Below are 20545 nucleotides of genomic sequence, written 5' to 3' on the forward strand. Positions count from 1 at the left end.
AACCCGTTTCAGGTCGGTCTGTAAACAGCGATGCACTAACTTGAGCACGGTGTGCAGTGTTGCCATGTCTGCTTATTATAGGCAACTTTGGGTTGCTTTTTTTTTTAAAGTTGCTTGTAAATTAGATATAGATTAGTTGTGGGTTGTGTTTTTTTGGGCTTGTTTCTAAAGTGTAGTTGCTTATTTGGGCTTGTTTCCTGATGTTGTTTAAACCAATGGTTCTCAAACATTGTCAAATCTAGGACTCAAGTATTTGTCTGCAGACCCCATCTGAAATGAATTTATATTAGGGACCCCCGTGCCAGCTTTGTGTTGTTAAAAATATATATTTTTTTAATATTCCACATTTTCTTCAATATTATTTTTTCAAATAGCCGATGTTTAAAGTTTTTTTTTAGTCGCTTCTTTTTGGGCTTGTTTATCATAGACCATGGTTGCTTGTTTCTCTCACAGATTCTGGCAACCCTGCTGTGCAGAAGGATGAGGTCAATATTCCAGTGTTCTGAGAGGATAGATTATTATTATTAAACAACAACTATGAGACTTTATACTTCTCTGTGTAACGCGGCCTCCTTTAGGACCGTGTTTGATTTCGGTGAACGTGAAGTGACGAGATGGTTTCCTGGACACATGGCGAAAGGTGAAGAACCACAACTCATATTATATATACTAAAGTTTATGTTTCTGTGTCGTTATAAATGTGATGGATGGATGATGGCTGTATTCCTTCAATACAGGAACACTGACACGAACTTAACTGTAACGTACTAGCCTTTAGAGCAAGACTATCGTTGATGAATTTGATCGATTTTGACATTTATTATATGTACGAGAGAGAGTCTTAGCTCCACCCCTCCAGTTTTCCCTGGAATGTCACCAGTAAAGCCCGTGTTTCTTCAAACATGTACAAAGAAAACATATATAAGGTGTTTACCCGCTTGGTCCAAATGTTAACTAGCTGTCCGGACTCTTTGTGTAATGTATTAATCCATATTATTCAATAACGAAGTGTTTTAATCCCGTCTGTGGCCGTACGCCATTCCCCCCCCTCATTTACTTCCTGTTTACACTGAGTGTAATTCCGGCTTTCACCGGATGCGCCCCGTCACTACAGCCCATTGGGAACTTCTGACAGAATCGGCCACAGACGGGATTAAAACACTTCTTTATTGAAATATATGGTTTGATACATTGCACAAATACCCCGGACACCTAGTTAACATTTGGGCCAAGCTGGTAAGAACCTTATATTTTGCATTTGTAAAATGTTTGGAGAAATACGGGCTTTACTGGTGACATTCCAGGGCAAACTGGGGGGGGGGGGTGGTCGCTGAGACTCTATATAGAAATGTCAATAGTCTTGATCCAAGTCTATCAACAGTGAGATATGTCTGAATAGATAACCTGCATGATTGAGTGAGTCTAACGACAATATGAATGGATGTGTACAGTGAATATAATGTATGAATGAATGGATGTGTACAGTGAATATAATGTATGAATGAATGTATATCTCTGCTTTCGGGCAGAAACCAGCTATGTCCAAAATATTAACTTTTCATGAAATTAAAAACCATGTTTTTAGAACAACACAATACTGCCTCATCAAAGTTGGAATGGTGACTTTATACATGGTCAGATACTTGAATTATCATCACTTTACTCACATACAGCTCAAGTGGAGTTAGGAAAGAATTCCATCTGACTAATTTTCCATTCTAATCAATGATAGAAAAAAAAAACAGCTATCTTCAAAGTTGGAGTGAGGTGGTTTGACCGACAGTTTGAGGATCCAATGGAGTTAGGAGATTTAGTCAGAAGCGCCTTTTAATACTTTTCATTTATTCAATAGTAAATAGTAAAACCCCACACACAGACGTGAAGTGTGTTCAATAGCACTGATTTATTTAAAAAACACAGAAAATGGAGACCAACAGTGACGAGTAATATAAACCTGTTGAACAGACCTTCCAACAGTGAGTATCTGGATGAATACCTCACACACAGTTCTGGGTTCCACTCCACCTCAGCAATCCATCTCCATAGAGCAACGAAGTCTGACATAATTTACACATCCTAGGTTTGTCTACCTGGTTCGCGGTTTTCCACCCCCGTTCTGAATTCCCATAGACGTGTTTAATATCGCGTCAAATAAGAACTGTGTTCCAAAAATAAACAGATGATCCCGGCGGTTTGACTCTTATGGATATGAAGCATCAACTGACGGTGAGAAAACGCTAATGTTACTTCCGCCGAATTAGTTGAATTTTCACCAGAAACAGACTGTTTCAAATATGAGTGACTGACTATCATAAACGATACAGAACTTCCTCCCTGACAATATCGCCGAGACAGTTTGTTTATTTTTGGACCACAATTCTTATATGAGATGATTCTATGATGACCCAATGTTATTCTCCATAGAGAAATGACTTTACGAACCAGGGGATGAACGAGTGACGTCAGGACTTCTGTACTCTATGGGGGGGCATTGGGGGAAAGGAACTTGTCCTCGGCCACTACAGACAATAAGCCTCTCACTCCGTCCTACTTATATGATCACTATCTCAATATTATTCAGATATAATAATCATATCAATTGGGTGTCTGTCTGCGTTGCCTAATGCATTGGTTCTCAAAGTGGGGTCCGGGGACCCCCAGGGGTCCTTGAGGGAGTTCCAGGGGGTCCCCAGCTAAATGATGGATAGTTAGGAACCAAATGGACCCTTATGGGTCTGTAACTCTGAGAGTGTACAAATGGAACCAAATGGACCCGTTGGTTCCATTTGTACACTCTCTGAGTTAAATTAACATTGATTTTACAATATGAATTGGGGTCCCAGAGATAGAAATGCCATTAAATGGGGGTCCGTAGCTTAATGCATGTCAAACTGGGGGGTCCTTGAAATGAAAATGGTTGAGAATCACTGCTAGAGCCATAAAAATCTTATAATCTCTTATGGGGGTCCCTGAGGCATATCTTTTCAAATGGGGGTCCGCAGGCTAATAAGTGTCAATTTTGGGGTCCTTGACATGAAAAAGTTTGAGAACCACTGGCCTTATGCATATCAAACTGGGATTTCTTTAATCACAGGCTATCCCTATTTGCCATGGACAATGACTGATAGTGATGAATGCTCTTCTATGATCCACTGCAGGTCTCAAGCAGATGAAGTTCAACCTGAAGAACGTGGACTGCATCGTAGAGATCCATGATGCCAGAATATCCTTTCATCGTCAATAGACAGATTTTAACCACTTGAACCCTAAGAGTGTCCCTATTCTGGAGCCTACATTCAGTGAAAATAGCAGATCTACAAGCTCAGTTGATATAGCTATAGATATTTAGTGCAGAGCAAAAACGGGAGGGGGCCTAGTATAGAGTTTAAGTGTGTTCATGTGACAAAATGTCTACCTAAAAGACCATTACTGCATCTAAAGTAATCAACAAACTATACTATAATAACTGGTGAAACATTGGCCAATTGTCAAATAACATAAGAAATTTTGAAAATAGCCTATCTACAAGCTTGTAGATCGCAAAGCGCGGCGTTTTGAGCTTGTAGATCGGCTATTTTTCAAGGAGGACATTTGCTAACTTTATAAGCAACTTTCTTTAACTGTAGCACATTCCCTTCTCTGGAAGAAACCCTCTGTTTCAGGAGAGCTTAGATGTCAGACCTCATGTGCTCGTTCTGAACAAGATGGACCTGGCTGATCTGTCTGGAAAACAGGTGCTAAAAGTGTGCTGCTAATATCTTTATGCTAATCACTCCGTTGGGGGCTTGCTGTGATAACGGAGTTTGTAGTATAAATATATATATATATATATATATTATTTTTTAAAACAAAAAAATATAAATGTTTTAATTATTATTATTATTATTATTGTTGTTATTATTATTATTATTATTATTATTATTATTACTATATATTTTTTACATTAACCCTGTTGTCCCTATTATGGCATGTCATATATTGGCGAACATAAAATATTTTTTTTTTAAATAGCCGATCTACAAACTCAATGTTTTTGTTAAAATAATTGTTATATTTGTTCAATAGTGATGAAACAAAAAAGCAGACACAATTGGAACTGGATCAAATGCAATTAAAGCAGATAAATCATCGTTATGGTGTTCTCTCTCCTGATTGAATAAAATTGGCATCCTTGACCTGAGATCATATTTTCTGTTTAATAAAGAGCTGGAGAGATGGGAAGACTCCTGTTACTGATCAAACACTCTATACTTTAGCAATGATAATTACTATTGGAATATAGAGCATTAACCTTTAAAACCTTATTCTTTTTTTAAACAAAGACATCTTAAACAATTCAACAATTCTAACCTTTCTCTGCAGCGAATCCTGAAGCAGCTTGAGAGGAGCGGGGTGAGGAACGTTCTCTTCACAGACTGTCTCCGTCAGCAAGATAAAAACGTCAAAAAGGTGAGAGTCTTCTTCTGCAACAAAGATCTTCAGCAACTGCAGACATTTCTGTTGATTGACATGTGATTAAATGAAAAGGTCAATTTTAGCATGCTGTCATTGTCTCTCTTCTAGCTGGTTCCCATGGTGACGGAGCTGATTGAGCGACATCCCCGTTTTAACAGAGATGAGGTACACACACTACCACACCATATGGTTTTGTCATTTCATATTTTTACATTCTTACCTGGAAAGAAAAGCACATTATGAGGCATGTCACAGGGACCACAGTTAGCGTTAATTAAAGTAAAAATCTAATTTCTAAAAGCTTTAGAATTAGAATGTCTTCTCAGTAACTCAATTTTGAGCGTGGCACGTGGAATGATTCAAATGTAACTCAGCTGGATGTGCCTTAACAACTGTGACTAACGGTGCGTTTTAACAGCGGGCGATTCAGGATAGTATTTTCCGGAAGTGCATTATATGTCTATGAGAGCCGGCAACTACTGGCGATAGGGCGAAGTGGGCGGGGGGGCGATGAAAAGATGGATTTTCTTTATCTTTTGGACGATGTCGCCCGGCGATCGCCCAAGAGTCGCCGCTGTTAAAACGTACTGTGAGGGTCATACTCATTTCATCTTGGAGCCGGACCAATAATCTATGTGATGTGTCAACTTTTCAGAACACAAATTTCTGCTTGATGGCGATTGGCGTACCAAACGTGGGGAAGTCCTCTCTTATTAACGCCATAAGAAGAACATATTTAAAGAAAGGTAATACACAACCATAACCATCTGCTGTGATGTGAAACATTTATGATTCATACCTTATCATGCACAGTGGTGGAAAGTAACTAAGTATATTTACTCAAGTACTGTACTTAAGTAAATTTTTTAGATACTTTTACTTTACTGGAGTATTTCCAATTTTCTATACTTCTACTTCTACTCCACTACATCTCAGAGACAAATATTGTACTTTTACTCCACTACAATTATTTGAAAACTTTAGTTACTACTTTGTAGATTTTGATTATTATTACAAAACATACATTACCCACTTGTGAAACGGGACATTCTGCATAATGAGTACTTTCTACTTTTGGTAAGTACATTTTGATACCAATACTTTTGTACTTTTACTCAAGTAATTGAATTCCGGACTTTTACTTGTAACAGAGTATTGCTACATTGCAGTCTTGATACTTTTACTTAAGTAAAACATTTGAGTACTTTTTCCACCACTGTTCATACCTTATCATGCATACTGTATGTTCTTCTAGCAAGTATAATCTTGTGTTTGATAATGTGCAATGATCCAAAAGTATATCCCATTTCAATTGTTTTGTAATCCAAGGGATTATCGTTACTCATAAAAAAATGTAATTTGTATTGAGTGACTACTATTTCAAAGTAATCTGACACAAATCCGTCCATATTGTAGATCATTGGTGTAGATTCTACAAGAGTGATCTCTAATTCATTTTCTTACTTTTCTACTTAGATTCTTACAGTGTCAGTACATTTTAATAAAACGCTGCATAAAAGTTCATGAATTGTTGTGTTTGTTGTTGGGCAGTGGTGTAAAGTAACTACTGAAGTATTGTACTTCAGTACAATTTTGAGGTATTTTTTACTTTACTGGAGTATTTCCAGTTTTCAGTACTTTAAGTTCTACTCCACTACATCTCAGAGGCAAATAAAGTACATTTATTTATTTTTTAATTTACTTTATTACAAAACATACATTAACCACTTCAGCCCTATTTACATTTAGGCCATTTGAAAATAGTCGATCTACAAGCTCACAATGCGTTGCGATGCATTGTGAGCTTGTAGATCGGCTATTTTCAAATGATTTTGTATGTTCTTCTAGCAAGTATAATCTTTTTGTCATTTGTCAGGTCGTGCATCCAAAGTGGGTGGGGAACCAGGTATAACCAGAGCTGTCCTGACCAAGATTCAGGCAGGTGTTTCTTGATTTCATCATGTAGTTTGTTACACGTCTTTAAATAGCATAAACGGAGTGTAAAGTTCAATAGGGCTACAACAGTTAATCAGACTAATCTTTTTGTGTTTATTTATATTTATATATATGTATGTATGTATGTGTATAGAAACACACGGCCGGAAGCGGAAGGCCTACAAATTCACGCCCACTTTTGAGACAGTGCCGCTACTCGAGGTCCTTTAGAACGATGAACTGCAGCTGCCAATGCATTCCCTATGAGAGGATATGAGAATTAGCCTACTTTTAAAATATTCCTACATTAACTGGAGACGATATTGGTTTAAATAAAAATATGTTTCCAAATGTATGGAGTGTCTTTGTCAACATATCTTCTTGTTTTCTTAATAGTTGATGTGTTTCACATTTAATTTGCCACTTTAACGAGTTACCCATAATGTTAACACAGCAGAGAGTAGACGGCAGACAGACAAGTTGTCGCATTACAGTGACATCACTGCCTTTACGAGCGCCGAGCGCCGACCAGTGGCGTACACACTGTAGAGACAGGACAGGCGGTCGCCTGCCCAACTAAGATCTCGCCTCCGGGGCCTCCCCTAAAAAAAGAAAAATAACCTGAAAAGGTGTCAATGCGTGCTTAATGTCCTCAAAGTCACGCATCCAACAAGCTTTGAACTGAGCAGATTAGACCTTCTGTTCCAGAGATAATGACCAAAACATCTTGAAAACGGCCACTTTCGCCAGTTTTCTGGGTATTGAAAACCTCAAGGGATGCGTCCGTGACGTATATACCATGCGACCACTTAAACTCTAGATCTCCGATGCTAGCGGTTTTGACATACTGATGGAGTATATTATAGTATATTGTGGGTAGTATATCGAGATGAAAGATATGGGACATTAAAAAGGATAAATTAAACAAATGGGACACTTTATTAGAACACAAAAAAAAATCGCTACAGCTTCAGTAGTTAACCAGTGAAATGACGGTATTTTACAATGTCTCTCATAGAGATTGCATTGAGAGCTGCAGTTCATCGTTCTAAAGGACCTCGAGTAGCGGCGCTGTCTCAAAAGTGGGCGTGGATTTGTAGGCCTTCCGCTTCCGGCCGTGTGTCTCTATGTACACACACACACACACACACACACACACACACACACACACACACACACACACACACACACACACACACACACACACACACACACACACACACACACACACACACACACACACACACACACAAATACAAATTCTTGTCCCAGAAACGAGCTTCTCGATTAATATCTAAGAAAATAATTAATAGTATTGTCTATTGTGTGTTCATATCTCTCAGGTGTGTCAGAGACCCATCGTTCACCTCCTGGATACACCAGGAGTTCTGCCTCCTAAGATTGAGAGTGTTGAGACTGGCATGAAGCTAGCTTTATGTGGTGAGGCCCTTTATTTATTTATTTATTTATTTATTGGTGTAATTGACCCATTAAGACAGGGGAAAGCATCTGTGTCATTCTTAGATTTCTTTGGCTATTCAAAAATCTTGAAAATGTGTGCAAATCTTTGAATATATTATATATAACATTTGTAACTCAAATCTTTGCTTCTGGGGGTCCCTGGAAAACAATATTTTGAGATTGGGTCCACGGTCAAATACATATAATTTTGGGGGTCCTTGACATGAAAAAGTTTGAGAACCACTGATTATAGCGACATACGTTTTTTTCAAAAAACTGTTGGACATGGAACATGAACAGGATCAAGCATTAGATTAATTCTAATTTCTGATTTGAAATGTCCATGAGTGATAATGTGTGTTGTTAGGTATAGTAGTTAAATATTTAAATTGTATTTCAAATACATTTTCCTCGGTTGATTTTTTTCCCCTCGTGTTTTTCTTGTTCAGGAACTATTCTGGACCATTTAGTCGGTGAAGACATCATCGCTGACTACTTATTGTTTTCTCTGAACAGACTAGAGCAGTTCAGGTGAGACTTTCCTCAGCGTTACATCAGAGGGGTAGTGTACTTTAATACTGTCTATTTACAGTCTTTTTTATGTGTGTTTATGTGTAGTTATGTTGAGAAATATGACCTTGGAGAACCTTGTGACGACATCCAGAATGTTCTCAAACGAATTGCTGTCAACCTACGCAAGACGCAGCGGGTCACAGCTATCACTGGAGTAGGTAAGAAACTGGAGTAGGTAAGAAACTGGAGTAGGTAAGAAACTGCTCATCCAAACATTATTTCTGTTACAATAGTTCCAGCAGTATTTGAACAACTTTTGAACTTCCGTGCCTATCCTTTGGCACGTCGTTATAGGCCAACACTTTTAAAGAGAGTGGCTCAGAGCCTCTGCCTGAAGACCAAAAGCCTATAATATCTGGTGACATCTAAAGTCAATATCGAGGCTAAAACTGGGTGGAAACAACTTGAGGTTGGTTTTTAGGGTGGTACTTCATATTAGTACTGTGATACGATTGGTTTCCAAAGTAGTGGGCATAGGTTTGTTTGCGGCTGTTCTCGCCGCTGTACTAGCGACTACATTTAGTTTAGACGTCACCAGAGACCAGAGCTGTATCAGTATTCTAGTGTTCCACCATAATGCTCTCAGTACACTGTGAACATTCAGTAACGCATCTGTGTAACCACTTAAACCATTATTTTATACTTTGGCTATTCAAAAATAGCAGATCTACAAGCTCATAGCGCATAGAACATTTTTAACTCAAATCTTTGCTTCTGGGGGATTCTACAAATGTCTTCTAAATCCTAACAGTTTTTTTTCTCCTTTTTGTTTTCTTTCTTATTTGCTATAATCAGTAGTTCTCACTATTTTCCCATGTCAAGAACCACCCAAAATGATATGTATTTGGCCGCGGACCTCCATCTCAAAATTCAAAAATATAATATATTTGAGCAGCAAAGATTTGAGTTAAAATTGTAAATATATATTTACACAGATTTGCACACATTTTCCCGATTTTTCAAAAAGAATTGCAGATCTACAAGCTATTAGAGTGCCGTGCTATGAGCTTGTATATCTGCTATTTTTGAATAGCCAATAGAAATCGAAAAATGACTCACAGATGCGTTCCCGGTCTTAATGGGTTAAAGCATTCACTGTAATAACTGTTTGTGTGTCATAAATGAGTATAGTAAATATAAGCTGGGTTCTCGTCTCCCTCAGGAAACATCACCATCACAGTTCCAAACTACTCTGCAGCAGCTTACGATTTCATCAGAGCCTTCAGGAAAGGAGAGCTGGGACCGGTCATGCTGGACTGAGCCATGTTAAATGTCTTCTAAATCCTAACAGTTTTCTGAAGAACGTATGTTGCTATATCAGTGGTGCTCAAACCTTCTCATGTCAAGGACCCCCAAAATTATATGTATTTGGCCACGGACCCCCATCTCAAAATATTTTTGTTCCACTTCCAGGGACCCCCAGAAGCAAAGATTTTTGAGTTGTTGGCTTTAAAAATATATTCAAAGATTTGCACACATTTTCACGATTTTTCAAAAATAGCAGATCTACAAGCTCATAGCGCGGAACTCTGTGGATGAAGCAAAACATTGGGCATAGTGTACACTGTCAGGGGTTTTGTGTTTATTAGCATAAAGACATTGGTAATAAAATCTCTATTTATTATATACAGTATCTTGTTTTCACTAACAGTGTGGTCTAGCATTTAGAACGCACACAACCAGAAGAAACAGTCTGTAGCTCCTGAGTGTCTGTGATGGTGGACTGACTCAGAGTCCCTACACACAGTGGTTCTCAAAACATCTTCATGTCCCCGGACCCCTGGGGAACCCCATCAAGGACCCCCTCTTTGAGAACCACTGCAGCCTACACAACCTCCAGAGATGTGACCTTCATATCCCTGCTTCTGACATGAATCTCCTTTGGACCAGATGCGCAGACGCGAACAGCGTTTTCCTAGGGAGTTGAAGGCAAGGGGGCTCCTGCTGAGATGCTCTCAGCAGGAGGAGCGATGTTCTCACTAATTAAGTGTAGAGGAATATCTTGTGGAGTGTCAGCTACTATGCATCCTAGAAATGTATAATTTATAAGGATTTGTAATTTGTAAGGAAATGTAAATATGGCAACTCATTTAGATGTAGGCCTACGTAGGTTTATGGTTTCCCAAGGACTACAGCCGTTTCACTCATGATACAATTTCTCTTTCATAACAGATACATACATACGTGCATATGTGCCAGATAATCCCCTACAACAAAACACCAAGAGAGTAAAAAAAGAAAAAACCTTTCAGTCATTCAGTCTGACTTCACTGTAGCCTATAGTAGCCTTTTCATAAATAATATTTGTATTTAGGCTGTCCTGAAAGTTCATAATATTTAGAGAAATTTAACGTTTAAAATACAAAAGTAGTAGTAGTAGTTGTGAATTAGCAAACTGGACATTTAGACTGAATGTTTCCTTTATCCTCATCTTGCGCTAATACACACAACTGTTTCGCCAGGTTTTATTTTTGCTGTTTCTGATAAGCGTGCATTTGTTGTCCGTCAACAACACAGCCGTCTGTGCCTTGACTTCTGTGCGCTGAGTCTCTCCCCACCCGCCCCCTTGCCTTCAACTCCCTAGGAAAACGCTGTTCGCGGACCAGATATGCTTAAATTATGATCACAAAGCAGATAGATATATACAGCACAGTAGGTGTTTCTATTAAATGTACATGTGAACTGGTGATGTGCTCACTTTGGATTACCACAGTGCTTTACTTGTCTTTTCAAAGGTGGGGTGGGGGGGGGGGGGAATCCACTTGCGACACGTCGTCGTACCACGGGGGATAAATTAGGCTTTACAAATACCAGTTTGTATATTTCAGAGACCCAATACTACTAGTGTTGCTGACTTATGATGATACCAGACTTGTGTTACAAATGCCTTAAAAACTCTTATCAAAACTATGGGGATGATTATAGTCAGCTGTGAAAAACGATTTTACATTTGTTTATATAGTAGACATGACGGCCTCTGAAATGTCCAACTATGTACAAAGTTAAGAAATTTACATCAGTAACAGTGAGCAGTGATGCTGGCAGTACAAATGTTTTCCTATATTATGAAAATAAATCTTTTTTTGAATAACGGAAGATTGAAAGCCAGAGGTTTTGGTACTCTTTGCTAAATATGGACTGCTGTATGAGATAACTTATTAATGCCAGATTTATACTTCGCCGTACAGCCAAAGTATAAATCTGGTTTTAGAGCATTCATCTCTGATGGATCTCAGATGGGTCCAGGATTTCAATTTGACAGTGAGACATGATTGATCACGTATATGACTCCAACTTCTATTCTAAAGAATAAAACAAATCTGTTCTGTGTTCTATACATACTGTGTGCAAACCTATACATGGAAGTGTTTTAAGTTGTGATTGTTTTTCATTCCGCAACTGTCTTTCATTCCTAATGATCCTTTTTCCACAGCTGTGTTGATTTCGTCGACTAAAACTATGACGAAAAATGTTGGTCGACTACATTTTTACTGACGAAAACTAAATAAAAACTAAGCTATGATGACTAAAACTAAGACTAAATATATTGACAATTTGGTCAACAAATAAAAACTAGACTAAAATGTTAGTGAGGGATCTAGTGGAGAAGAGATCTAAAAGAACTAAAAGACAAGTCATTTTATGTTTGGTTGAGCTTGGGTGTTGCGCTCTGAAAATAGCCGATCTACAAGCTCACAACGCGTCGCGCTGCGACGCGTTGTGAGCTTGTAGATCGGCTATTTTCAGCATGCAACCAAGTGTAAAATCAGCCGTTACGACGCCATCAAGGCACCGCCAAAATTCATTTTAGTCGACTAAATCAACTGTAGATTTAGTCGACCATAACCTTATGATATTTAGTCGACGAAACTAGACAAAAACTAAAACATTTCAGATGACTGAAATATGACAAACTAAACAGAATTTTATTCAAAAGACTACAACTAAAACTAAATCAAAATTTGCTGTCAAAATCAACACTGTTCCACAGTGACCATTTTGACAGGTAAACGCAGCTGAAGGTAATTCATTGTAGATGTAGACGTGTTTCATTTAGGTGTTTCTGTGTGCTAGCATGAAGTTAACTTACAGGATCTGTGCATGCTGGCATGCAGAAACAGTCTACCACTATTCACCTGTCAAAATTGTCACTGTGAAAGGGATCTATTTGCCTCTTCTAGAAGACCATTGATTCTCAACCTTTTTAATTTCACGGACATCAAGTTTTATACGCATTCGGACCTCAAGTTGTTCAGATTTTTACCTCTGGGGCCCCACTCTAATATATCATTTTTAATTGTCAGACATTATTTGGTCTGACATGGTCTGTCATATTTGGTCCAGCATTATTTTACAGTCACTGCAGGTATAGAGATAAATAACGGTGAAACTAGCCATCCTTGTACCGTTCTCTATTTGTATTTGGCACGTTAGTAATGGTGAAGATTAACTATCGATCATGGCTGGGGACCCCCATTGGGGACCCCCTGGGGCAGGCTCCTCGGGGCCCCACGTTGACAACCACCGTTAGACACAGTCCTGCAGATTATAATCCAGAGAGCAGAGCAGAGCAGCTCCTTCCATCCCAGATGGAACCAATGAGAGCTTTTGTTGCATGTTACGGTAGACCTATTGGGACCCTTACGGGTCTGTAACTGAGAGTGTACAGAACCATTACGGGTCCATTTGGTTCCACTTGTACGCTCTCAGCGTTAAATTGTGTAGATTGGGGTCCCAATTAAACATGAACAAATATTTCATTTTTGTACACTCAGAGTTACAGACCCGTAAATAATTGGCCCTATTTTGCGTGTCTTAAGCACCAGGTTTTATTAGCCTGGCATGGCCAGACTGTCTCTGGTGAAAGAGAAAGACCCGCCCCATATTTGCATACTGGGCCCTTGTTGGTCCCTCACAACTTCGTAGGGAGAGATATCCAGTCTCTATTGAGAGTGGCCAGGCAAATTTTTTGTCTGGAACCAGGCTAAGGTTTTATAACTTAACTTAAGACCTGGAAGCGTGGCCAATGCTGTTTGGCTATTTTGAGTGGCCAAACAGCATTGGCCACGCCTCCAGGTCTAAAGTTAAGTCATAAGACCTAGCCTCGGTCCCAGCCTCACTTATCTGCGAAAAGAAGAGCCTGGTCACGACCTAAAGCAGCGAGTGTCTAGGAAGTCCTGAGTGGGTAGGATTTCCGTCGTACGCGTTTCCCCCGGAAACGATATTTTTTTGACCAATCACAACACTCGTTTCATTCACGGAGAATGTTAACAGATTTGTAAAGCATCAACGTCATTTCCTTGGGAGGTACTTCCGTCAAATTCAACCGTTTCCGGTTCTTCACTTCCTAGACAACCAACATCCCAGGTCTTGCCCAGCGTGCATAAGACCTGGTACTTAAGACCTGGAGGTGTGGCCAAACAGCATTAGCCACGCCTCCAGGTCTTAAGTTAACTCATAATACCTGGTACTTAAGACAGCAGAATAGGGCCCTTAATGTAACACATTGTCTACAATATACTGTCCAACAAGGATCCCATTTTTGGCGAGAAGGTGGCAACAATGACAGAGATGATGTGAGTGAGTGAGGACAGGTTCTGGTTCTGAGCTGAGCCTGACGACATCAGGGACTCATAGTGACTGGTCCTGTTGTAGTAATCCACGTCGTCGTCGTCCGCGACACCCGCGTTGCTGCGCCGGTACGCCGACGCGTACCACCCGTCCGCCGCCAGCGCCACCACCGCGCCCGCCGCGGCCGCGCCGGCCACTCGCGACGCGGACGAGCGCCCCGGACCCCGGCCTCCGCGATGCTGGCCCCCCGTCTGGCCCATGCGGGACGTGCCCCTGGAGGAGCCGCGCGCCCCCCCGCGGCCCCCTCCTTTGGACAGCACCGGCTCACCCAGGAAGAACGCCGACAGGAGGAGACACGTCCAGCACGTCGCCACGGCCTGCTTCATCGTCATCGCCGCCACCTGGTGGAAGTGTGTAGGAACGACACGGGGGACATAATAATTAGCATCATTAATCAACCTGATCAATTGATATGCTTATGCTGTCAGTGCATGGTGGAAAGTAACTTAGCACATTTACTCAAGTACTGTACTTAAGTACAGTGTTGAGGTGTTTTTTTTTACTTTACTGGAGTATTTCCAATTTTTCCAATACTTTTTACTTCTACTCCATTCATCCTAGAGGCAAATATTGTACTTTTGACTCCACTGCAATTATTTGAAACTATAAACCGCGCTATGGAGTGTGGCATTCATTTCTTTAATTTGTCAAATACAAGACGTTTTTGTTTGAGTTAGAACAGAAGACATTAATATTATAAAGAGGGTAAAAATGGGTAAATATGCTATAGATACATATTTTTTTCTCCATATTTTAAAACAAATAATTTGACAGAAAGTGTATCATGACCTCCCCACATAATAGAGTCCACGACCTTAATAATCACTGCCTGTGCACTAGCCATGGATCACACGACGGTCGCCTGTCACGACCGTCATCAATGAACTTCAACCTGGTGTATGCACTTTCTACCTTTTTGGCCCGTACATCTACATAAACGTTCAGATTTAAAGTATAAAGTGCTTACTCTAGGGCCACGGATGTTAATATTATATACGGGCCCTCAGAAGTACCTTTATTTTCCGTATTGTTCAATAAAAAGCCTAATAATCTGATCGGTGGCCATTCTCTCATAGAGTTATAATGTATCAGAGTGCAGTACACCTCCCAACCGATAGGGTCGCGTAGTTGAAAGCATATGGCAAAAATTCAGAGAAAATGGCCACCAATCGGATTAAAATGCTTTTTATTGAACAATACGGAAAATACGGGTACTTTTGAGAGCCCGTCCATAATTGTAACATCCATGGCCATAAGGTAATTACTTTATATTTGACATTTGAACGTTTATGTAGATGTACGGGCCAAAAAGGTAGAACGTGCAAACACCAGGTTGAAGTTCATCCACAGTCATGTATATCAGGGCTACCTGTGCAATAGCTTAGGGAGAACATTATGATCTACAAAAGTGTTTGATTCCTCAAGGTAGCATATGGCCTTCATAAAGATATGGAATGCTGTTGTAGCAGGAGGTTGCTGCTCTATCAAAGTAGGTCAGTTAAAAATAAAGACCACGCTCGAATGCCGCGGGTTTTTTCCCCGCCTTTGCACATAATAACACAAATATAGAGAGATTTGATGATCAAGGCAGATATCATGTGATGATCTGTGACTTCCCCGTTATAAACGTTTTTATTGATTAGGCCACTTGAGTTTATATCCGATGTAGAGGATGTTGAACAGAGGAGGTTGTTGCACTGAACAGTAGCCCTAGATATTGTTTATTTCCACTGTTCCATGCACATTAATTCAACTATAGCTGTTCACAAGATGCACTGGTATTTACTATTTTCCATGGAAATCCTTTCTGACTGTTCCCTCGTACAGCAGCAGGCTATCATAAGGATAGGAATCAAACGAGTAGCTACAACAAAACAAAGCAGATAGCCTATTTAGGCTATAGATCTGAATAAATGTATATAATATACATTTATTTACAGATCTAGCCTATATATATTTATACAGATCTATAGCCTGTATACATTTATACAGATCTATAGCCTATATACAGTTATTCAGATCTATAGCCTATATACATACAGATCTATCATATTTAGATCATACAGAGATTCATATTAATCAAGAACACATTATAGTAGACAGTGCTTACCTTTCAAAGCACCAGCCAGGCAGATAGTCTGTCTTTGTGGTGTTTTCCCCCTCAATGTAATTGGATGATGTTTTGTCATTCGTGTGATAATAGAAAGATGGAATGAAATAATAATCACGCACGGCCAGGGCTCGCGCACATACACAGCTGTCTTGAGCGCGCTGCGCGTGCCACTGAGGCGATTATTATCTTCATTATGGAATAATCACATAAAAATACTTATTATGATGACACAATAGAGGGAACAATAATAGGCTATAATTAGGCTAATTTATTTTTCCTTTAACCTAATTAGTTAGTTGACTGGGGTCTGAGGGGTGCTCATAGACCGATCATTACACTACCATGCGAGGTCTCCAACTTTAGTAAAAAAAATAAGCCAAACTATTTCGCTATTCACCAAAACAAAGGCTTTTTTGAGTTGTTGAAAGTCTATTCTCCAGGGTGGGAAGCCTTTCAGGACCCCACCTTTTCTGTAGAACACACTTTATGGACAGACAATAAAATATGTCCGCCAGATGGAAATTATTTTATGTTCTCCACTGCGCCCCCTACAAATCTGGTCAATGGTCATTTATACTGACTAGACCTGTAGAGGGCGCAGTGGAGTAGATAATATAATTTCCCACATATTTTTATATTCTGTCCAAAAAGTGTATTATACAGAGAAGGTGCGGTCCTGAGAGGCTTCCCACCCTGGAGAATAGACTTTCAAACACACAAGAGCCATTGTTTTGGTGAGTAACGAAATAGTTGTGTTTATTTTTTACTAGCTGTAGAATACAACCCTCGTAGACGTATTTATGATTCTGACGTTTTCAATCTACGAGAGTTGTAGGGTTCACCCCCCATGGACACAGGGACTTTATGCACTATGCCCCGTAGACACTCCAAACATGTACAAATTGAAATTAAAGGTGCTTACCCCCAAGCTAAAAATGTTAACTGTCTCTACGCAGTAGTAGTTTAATGTAATAATCCATATATTTCAATAAAGAAGTGTTTTAATGCCGTCTGTGGTTGATTCTGTCGGAAGTTCCCAATGCGCGGTAGTGACGCGCCCACCTGGTGAAACCCGGAATTACACTCAATGTAAACAGGAAGTAAACGAGGGTGAAAAAATGGCGTTCGGCCACAGACGGCATTAAAACACTTCTTTATTGAAAGGATTACATTAAACTACTACCACGTAGCGAGAGTTAACATTTGGGGCGTGGGGGTAAGCACCTTTATTTTCAATTTGTACATGTTTGGAGTGTCAGTTTAGTTGGTAACATTTAGTTGGTATCAGTTGTGGAATTAAGTGATTTGTGTGTCTTTGTCAACCTGTGGACAATGACCTATACCAGCCATATTTGACGTGTCCCTGTCCATTTACAGTAAAGAATGGGTATAGGGCCATGATTGCAGTGAAATAAATTGAAATAATTGTATTATTCTTCCATATGCCTCAAGGTGACAGAGATGACAGACAGCTTTTGCTCCTATTTTAAAGAGATGGAGTAGTAGTACCACGCTATGAAAATAGAAAATACAGAATATGTAGGAATACAAATAAAATCAGACTCAATATTAAGTCACTCCTACCTATTTACTTACAAATAAAATAAAACTATATAATACACGCAGAAATGGTGTGCACTTTGAAGTTCAGAACAGTACATCCATGAGGAACATGGACAGTCTGGTTCTTAGAGTCTGAATTCAAGCAGAACTATTTTAACATGCATAAGAGTGCATAAAGCAGGCTAAAGTCACCTGTAAATGCAGTTGGGATGTCTGGAAGGCCATCAACAGCTACTTCATCCTCCAACATGACTGTACTTTGCAGTGCTGAATCATGGGCCTATCTCTGGCATACCCACATGGACTCCACTGGTGTGATACAGACCCTTAACAAACCAAACTGAGTTCTCTTCAAGTGGACCAACATCAAATGATTCTCTTTCTGGTCAATGTCAGCTCTGATGGGGCCTCAGTCCTCTTTCTGTTTACTATAATACATTTTTAGGGTTAGCAGCAGGCAATCTGTCTACAGCTAGACTAAATACGTATAACTGTCAATGATGGTATTTACAATGTCATAGATACACATGTATGTAGTTGCACTGTTTTATCTCTTTTCTAATGCTGCTATGGTATGGTAAATTTACTATTTTAACTGTAAATATTACACCTTGTGGGGTTTATTTTACTGCTTGTTTGACATATTGAGAAAATGCATATCCTTACTGTGGTAAGTCCGGAATTCAAACATTTCTTGTGTAAAAGTAATACTCATTATGCAGACTGTCCTAATGGTCTAAAATGTATATAAATCTTTTGAAAATAGCAGGTACAAGCTCACAATGTGTTACATAGCAACCCATTGTGAGATTGTAGATCAGCTATTTTCAAATGGCTGACATGTATGTATATAGGGCTGAAGTGGGTAATGTATGTTTTGTAATCAAAATCTACAAAGTAACTAAAGTTGTCAAAAAATATAGTAAGTACAATGTTTGTCTGAGATGTAGTGGAGTAAAAGTACTGAAAATTGGAAATACTCCAGTAAGTAAAAATACCTCAAAATGGTACTTAAGTGCAGTACTTGAGTAAATGTACTTAGTTACTTTACACCAGTCCTTCTCAAACTTTTTTCATGTCAAGGACCCCCTAATTGACACTTATTACCCCGCGGACCCCCATTTGAAAAGATAAGCCAGGGACCCCAATAAGAGAAGGTTTTTACGGCTCTCTAGCAGTGATTCTCAACCATTTTAATTTCAAGGACCCCCAGTTTGACATGCATTAGGCTACGGACCCCAATTTAATGGCATTTATACCTCTGGGACCCCAATATACACTGTAAAACCAATGTTAATCGAACTCTGGGGGGTCCATTTGGTTCCATTTGTACACTCTCAGAGTTACAGACCCACAAGGGTCCATTTGGTTCCTATCAATCATTTGACTGGGGACCCCCTGGAACCCCCCCAAGGACCCCTGGGGGTCCCCGGACCCCACTTTGAGAACCAATGCTTTACACCACTGACTATTGTTACAGACAAGAGAAGCCCAACAGAACTGTGATAGCCCACATCATCCTGCCTTGTACAATTGTGATTGCTTTATGCATTTGTAACTTTCTTTTACTATTTTAATAAAACGAAAAAAAACTAAGTTCATATCTGGGCTCCTTTATTACATGTGTTTATATATAAATATGTGGGAGGGAGGGGGGGTTTACAATAAATGGGGGGGGTCATACGAGGGGGGGTCGCAATATATGAAGACAAATGGATATTTAAAAAAATATATATATATATATATAAAATATTTGTATATATATCTATGTATAATTTATTTTTATTTTTATTGTCTAATCAAGCAACAATTTCGCGGACCCCTTGCAGTACCTCGTGGACCCCCTAGGCGTTGCGGACCCCTGTTGAAGACTTGCACTTGGCCATTATGAGCACTTTAAACCTTTACTGTATACATTGAAAATAGCCGATCTACAAGCTCACAACGCGCTGTGAGCTTGTAGATCTGCTATTTTTAAAAAATCTTGAAGTAAAATGTGAAATATTGAGGATTTTTGAAACACTAACAACACAAATCTGGTACGGGGCTCCCTGGCACAAAACATTTCAGATGGGGGTTTAGGAGAAATAGCCTACATATTAATTTGAGGGTCCATGACATAAACATAATTAAGAACCACTGGTTAAAATAAATTTTAAATTGTGAAGCCCAAGTCCAAATAATCAACTACACTTTAGAAAAAAGCCCATAAAACCGCAACCCGCAACTACCAATATTTACAAGCAACTTCACAGAAAAATAAGCCCAAAGTCGCTTATAATAAGTGGACATGGCAACACTGGTTTCTGTCTCGGCAGTATCGCCTACTTTGTGCTCTTTAGATAGCTCAATAAACTTATGCAGTGGACACATCGAAAAGCAACACAGCAGAAAACAATGTGTGATTATGTCTTCTTTTATTTTCCAGAAGCAATTACTTTACAAAGGTCTCAGTCATTCAGAAATATATTTTGTTCATGAGCTGATCCACAGGGCTCTCATTAACTCCAATGCATTCCACTGAACTCACGGCTGCAGTCTGGCTCCCATGGTGCGACGAATCTGCCGGCTGGAATTGCATGATAGCGAAAGTATGTGTTTTTACCTTCTCTGTAGCCTGGGCACCATTCCTTTTCGGGTATATGATCCGGTCGGGAGCTCTACGTCATCCGCGTCATCAGCGACCGGATCGCGACAAACCGGAAAGACGTCTCACCCCAAAATAGGTCCGTCCTATAAAATCCTTGATGCGGCGTAGTTTAGCTTATTTTTTAAATATAAATGTGAGTGTACTTTCCGGAGACTATTTAGCGT

General features: G+C 39.5%; 2 protein-coding genes across 2 annotated transcripts; one reads left to right on the plus strand and one right to left on the minus strand.

The window, feature by feature from the left end:
- The first annotated feature begins 524 nt into the window (after positions 1-524).
- mtg1 (mitochondrial ribosome-associated GTPase 1) lies at positions 525-10301 on the plus strand. Its single transcript, XM_080449521.1, has 11 exons — positions 525-640; positions 3159-3223; positions 3630-3734; positions 4363-4449; positions 4564-4620; positions 5111-5201; positions 6332-6393; positions 7734-7830; positions 8301-8382; positions 8470-8582; positions 9587-10301. The coding sequence occupies exons 1-11, from the start codon at positions 538-540 to the stop codon at positions 9682-9684; spliced, it is 960 nt and encodes a 319-aa protein (XP_080305647.1). The 5' UTR covers positions 525-537; the 3' UTR covers positions 9685-10301.
- Positions 10302-13934: 3633 nt separating this feature from the next.
- sprn (shadow of prion protein) lies at positions 13935-14381 on the minus strand (the record flags this gene model as incomplete). The annotated part of the gene is made up of 1 exon (XM_080448942.1): positions 13935-14381. The coding sequence occupies one exon, from the start codon at positions 14379-14381 to the stop codon at positions 13935-13937; it is 447 nt and encodes a 148-aa protein (XP_080305068.1).
- Positions 14382-20545: the final 6164 nt, after the last annotated feature.

This window comes from Gymnoscopelus braueri (genome assembly GCF_963280865.1).
Source record: "Gymnoscopelus braueri genome assembly, chromosome: 14".
Taxonomy (NCBI): Eukaryota; Metazoa; Chordata; class Actinopteri; order Myctophiformes; family Myctophidae; genus Gymnoscopelus; species Gymnoscopelus braueri.

Excerpts from the sequence above, each read along its gene's own strand:
- mtg1 (XM_080449521.1), top strand. The coding sequence starts at position 538 with ATGAGACTTTATACTTCTCTGTGTAACGCGGCCTCCTTTAGGACCGTG. Across the intron at positions 3,735-4,362 it reads CTGATCTGTCTGGAAAACAG|CGAATCCTGAAGCAGCTTGA; the intron begins GTGCTAAAAGTG and ends CTTTCTCTGCAG. Across the intron at positions 6,394-7,733 it reads CTGTCCTGACCAAGATTCAG|GTGTGTCAGAGACCCATCGT; the intron begins GCAGGTGTTTCT and ends CATATCTCTCAG.